Source organism: Euprymna scolopes, chromosome 9, assembly GCF_053919585.1.
Source record: "Euprymna scolopes isolate OS-2025 chromosome 9, ASM5391958v1, whole genome shotgun sequence".
In the NCBI taxonomy this organism is placed as follows: Eukaryota; Metazoa; Mollusca; class Cephalopoda; order Sepiida; family Sepiolidae; genus Euprymna; species Euprymna scolopes.
In genome coordinates this window covers 81,556,867-81,562,155 of record NC_136490.1, presented here as the reverse complement: position 1 = coordinate 81,562,155, position 5,289 = coordinate 81,556,867, and the positions used below count along the sequence as shown (strand labels likewise).

Sequence of the window (5,289 nt, the reverse complement as noted above, 5' to 3'; positions counted from 1 at the left end):
CAACAACAACAAATAATGCGACGATTGAAATCGTTGCATGCTATATAAAGGCAATCAGTTACAATATTTGTGATTGCTACGTAAAGTGTTTAAATTAAATTGTACAGAATATTCTGTTTAATAGAAATATTTAACAGGTAGAATATACCTTAATGTGTTAGGCATTATTATGGCCCATTTACAATGCAAATTTTCTTTTTTTTTTTAATAATAAATGTAATGTATAAATTAAATTGCACAGAATATTCTGTTTAATAGAAATATTTAACAGGTAGAATATACCTTAATGTGTTGGGCATTATTATGGCCCATTTACAATGGAATTTTTTTTTTTTTTTTTAATAATAAATGTATTCAGGATTAGATGTGGATTTCTTGATCCTTTTAGGCCTGTAATTGGCCATTTCTTCTGAAGGTTCCGATGGGCCCCTACATTCTTCTATAGGGTGGGATGCAAATTCATCAGATTCCTCATCTGCTGGGGTGTCAGGAAAGTGGTTATGAGTGAGTGATAACTCCAACAGATATAAATGTTTGAGGCTATGTGTTTTCACTGCACCATCACCTCTTTTTATTCGAGCAGAACGAACCTTGCCATCGTTGCCACTAAATAGCTCAATAACTCTGCCCAGCTTCCAGAAGGGCCTGGACTTGGCCGGATTCTTGATGAGTATTACGTCGTTGATATTTATTTTATTGTGAAATTCGATTTCATGTAAATCCTTGCAACTCTCCCTCAGACTTAGCAAATATTCATTGTGCCACATCTCTTTGAATTTAGATATTAATTCCTCTCTGCTTTCCAAGGTACTCACAAGGAGAGACCTAGTTATTGGTTCTGTCTCAACCAAACTGGGTGTGTCAGATTGGAAGGAGAGCTCACAGTTTATATTTGGATGAGTGAAGCAGTTGGGTGTTAAGGGAAGCAGATCAATATCGGTAGAGCATCTGTAGGTCAGAGGTTGAGAGTTCACGGCTCTTTTGATGTCTGATAGAAGGGTTAGAAGGTTAAAATAACTGATTTTAGATCAGCCAAGTGTTTTGAATAGGCATGACTTTATCACTCTGATCATTCTTTCCCAAGTACTTCCAACCCAAGGGGAGTATAAGGGTATTTTTATGTGTTTAATGCCAGCGCTTGAATATGAGTTACAGAACTCATTACTGTTTATGTGATGTTTAATTACATCACCACCTAAGGCTGCATTAAAGGAACGTGCATTGTCACTGTATATGTGACTGGGAACTCCATAGGTATTTGAAAACCGAATTAAGGCTTGAATGAAGGCTTGTGTGCTCATATCAGGTACAAGTTCAATGTGAACAGCCCTCACGTTCATACATGTGAAAATTAATAAATACATTTTATGAGACTTTCCATCTCTTTGTACCCAGATGTGACCTGTGTAGTCTATGCCTGTGTGTTGGAAAGGATTGATTAATCTAACACAGTGTTTTGGCAAATTTGTCAATTTGGGGTATTTGAAGGCTAGGCTGTTGAATTTCCTACAGGTATTGCAGTTAGAAATCACAGTCTTCACAGACTGTCTTGCCTGTGGGACCCAGTATCCAGATAACCACAATTTGGTCACTGTCGCACCAATACCCAAATGCCTGCATCGATTATGGCTATCCATAATCAGTAATTTTGTAAGAGAGTGATGTTTTGCAAGCAATATTGGATAGATTAAATTGTAGTCATATCTTGTCGAATTGGCAATTCTACCATCCACTCTCAAAATCCCATCAGAATCGATGAAAACGTTAAGATTCTTCACCAGCACTGGGATTTCCCTGTCAAGAGGATTCTTCAAATAAGCAATTTCCTTTTCAAACGATTGCAATTGCATCATCTTTATCAGGTAATTCGTGGCTGTCTGTTTTGGATCTGAATGTTCCTTCACTTTTCTGCATCGATGCACAAACTTGAATACGAAAGCAGTTGATCGACACAACTTGTTGAAGTCCGAGAACCTGTCAAATGGAATCAGTGGTTCCCTAACAGCTTCACTCAATGTATTATGGAAAACACTTTCCACATGACACTTATTTTCCGGGCTCAGACAGCTCAAAGTACTCGTAGGCCACTTCTCAGGTTGCTCAACAAGCCACGCAGGTCCGCATGTCCAGTAGTCCAATCCCTGTTTAAACTTTTCCAGAGTGATACCACGAGAAAGAAGGTCAGCCGGGTTGTCGGCAGAAGGAACATATTTGTAATGAATGCCCAACCCAAATTCCTCACTCAACTTCTTCATTTCTCGAATATCTTTAATTCTGTTTCTGATATACAGACTCTTTGCCTTTATATTGTCGGTGAGCAACCATGACAAAACAACTTGCGCATCCACAGAAACAAAAACGTCCTCTATGTTGACACCAGAGAAGGATCTCAGTATCATAGTTAAAGCCTTGAATGCAATATATACTGCAAGCAACTCCATCATAGGTAATGTCTTTGTCCTCATCGGGGCCACTTTAACCTTGGAAAATATTATGTGAGACTTCCCATTTTGCACGCCATATATGACAAATCCATATGCCTGTGGTGACGCATTACAGAACAAATATAATTTCAGTTGGATACCAGTGTCTATAGCATGTCTTGTAAAAAATAGATCACCTAGACCAGAAAGGTCCTCGGCCAAATTCGACCAGGTAGTCATTATGTCAGTAGGAACCTTTTCATCCCAACCCAACTTGAGCAACCACAATCTTCGGAGAAGTATTTTTGCCCTAATTGTAACCGGGGCACATAGTGACAGTGGGTCAAATATTTTTGCTGTCTGGGCCAAAATATCCCTTTTTGAGAGTATGTTCCTCTGAACCATAGTGTTAATAATGCTAATAGTATCCAATTCAGGGTGATATTTATATCCCAAGACCTTTTCGTACTCGCAACCATGCTGCACGATTCTGTCATCCTCCGTTATAATGTCTCGAAGAGGCTCATAGTTGGAGTTACACGATCTCAACTGGAAATTTCCCGTCTGCAGACGAGGCACGGCACTCTTATAGAGACTGATTATTTCCTCAGAAGAATTGCTGGTCATACATAAATTGTCGACATAAAATCGATTTTTCAGCATCTCAGTACATGCATCATTCGGAAAACGGCTGACATGGTGTTTGAGAACGTAATTTAAAATGAATGGGCTGGCATTGAAGCCAAATATCAATGTACAATATCGGAAGCAAAGCAAATTGTCTCCATCTTTTACGAAAAAACAAAATCTGTTTTTGTCCTCAACCGACCGGAGTTTGATCATAAGAAATGCCTTTCTTATGTCTCCCAATAATACATATTTGTTAGTAAGAAATAAGAGCAACAGTTCAAGCATGTTATTCATCATGTTCACACCCGGATAAGATGCTTCATTGAGGGAGTAACCACCCCCGGTCTTCAACGAACAGTTAAAAACAGGCCTGATTTTAGTGGTTACCTGTTGATCCGACTTAAAGACCGGTCGATGGGGTATCCAAATGTATTTGCAGAAATCTTGTGGGGCGACTTCAATTCTCTCGATAATCCCTTCGCTCTCTTGCTGAAGAAAAATATCAGTATAGGCCTTATCCAAGTCCCTTTTCTCCAATGAAAGCATTGTTCTGTCAAGCACTTTAAGAGCGACTTGATAGTTAGAGGGAACGGAATCGATTTTGTCTTTATGCCAAGGTAGATCCACAAAATAAGAATTGTCCCTGAATTCGATAGACTTCCTGAAGTTTTCAATCCTATTTCTGTCATAATCACCAATTAGTTCTTCGTCATGGGAAGCAGCAGCTGAGTCCACAGCAAACATTTTTTCCAAATTCCGTTCCACGTTGGAATTCTCAAATACATCTGGAAACGGATCCGGGTAGGAAGACTTGGGTTCCAATATGGAATTCAACTGTCGTTCAGGGCAATGGGCATATTTGGATATTGTAGTATAATAATTGACAATTGTTTTGGAAATTCCACATCTCACAGGACTGACTTGATGAGGATACAAAAAGTGTTGTACATTACCAAATGGGGCAATCCCTTGAGGCAAATCCCAGGCCTGTCCATTCATACATTTAATGATTCTGGAACCCTCCATGAACTGAAATATGTCAACTCCCAGGATACCCTGAATTGTTATGGAATCACCCTGTTTTTCATTTGAAAATGCCAATCTGTGTTTCAACTCATTCAGGTTGGACTTCACTTGGCCAAAGCTAGCGAACTCAAACTGCATACTGAATCCATCATCGATTAAAACAGGAATAGGGAGTTGTTTCCCCTTTCCCACGGTAACGTCCAAGACAACCTGTTCAAATCGCTTCACAGTCACACCCGCATAGGTCTTCATTTGATAATCGGTTGGATCAGAATTTCCATCAGGATACTTCAGCTCCTTTAATATTTTCTTAGAAAAATATGAACGCTGACTCCCTGTGTCCAATAGGCAGTTAATAGTAGCTTTCTCAGATCCATAATTTAAAGAAATAGCTACAACAGGCAATATGATTTCGTTTTCATAAACGTGAGAGAATAGAGAAACCACTCTCTTAGTGTTGCACAGGGGTGCAATATGCGCCTTTGAAAGGCATAAGCTGCACGTGAGGGGTGACTTGCTCTGGAGTCCAGGACAATTCTCACTTTTATGTTTTAAGCTGGAACATCCTGTACACAGTTTCAGTTGCTTGCACCTCTCAACTTGCACCTTCATAAGATGCAAACTTGGTGCATTTTAGCATAGTGTGGCCACGTGATGTGCAAAGTTTGCAATATGCCCCAGAAGAGCTTGTAGTGAAATTCTGTAGAGCAGCATCACAATTCTTTTTTTCATAGGTCTTGACCTGCCCTTTATCATTCTTCGAGGGGTTTTCCGTAACCCGAAAAAGTTTTTTATTTCGAGACAGAGCACGAACTGCCTCATTGTAATTTTCAAAAATTTGTGTTAGAGACGGGTAACTCGTGCCCACTCTGTGGTTAATTTCCCTTCTCAAGGCAACTGGCAACTTTTCGTATATGATATGGCTGACCAGCAAAATTCCGGGAGAGTTCTCCTCAAAAAAATCTATCAGATATGAAGTCCTCAATTCGGATAAATCCGCTCTCACCTCAGCAAGGTATCGCTTCACAGCCACAAATTCAGGGTCATATTGAGGAGAAGTAGAAATGATCTGCTTGAAGATCTCACTTATTATAAAGGGGACATCCAGGAATTCCTTGGTCAGCAAATCCACCGCTACATCGTAATTACCATCCTCCAAGGTCAGATGGGAAACCAATTGCAAGGCATATTCACTCAAATACCCTTTCAA

The 5,289-nt window shown here is 39.6% G+C and overlaps 1 protein-coding gene across 1 annotated transcript; it reads right to left on the bottom strand.

Moving 5' to 3' along the window:
- Positions 1 to 1,028: 1,028 nt before the first annotated feature.
- Positions 1,029 to 4,331, bottom strand: LOC145284602 (uncharacterized). Its single transcript, XM_080133511.1, has one exon. The coding sequence runs from the start codon at positions 4,329 to 4,331 to the stop codon at positions 1,029 to 1,031; it is 3,303 nt and encodes a 1,100-aa protein (XP_079989637.1).
- Between the last annotated feature and the right edge of the window lie 958 nt (positions 4,332 to 5,289).

What these genes read in the sequence shown, in the direction of transcription:
- LOC145284602 (XM_080133511.1), bottom strand. Translation starts at nt 4,331, where the DNA reads ATGAAGACCTATGCGGGTGTGACTGTGAAGCGATTTGAACAGGTTGTC.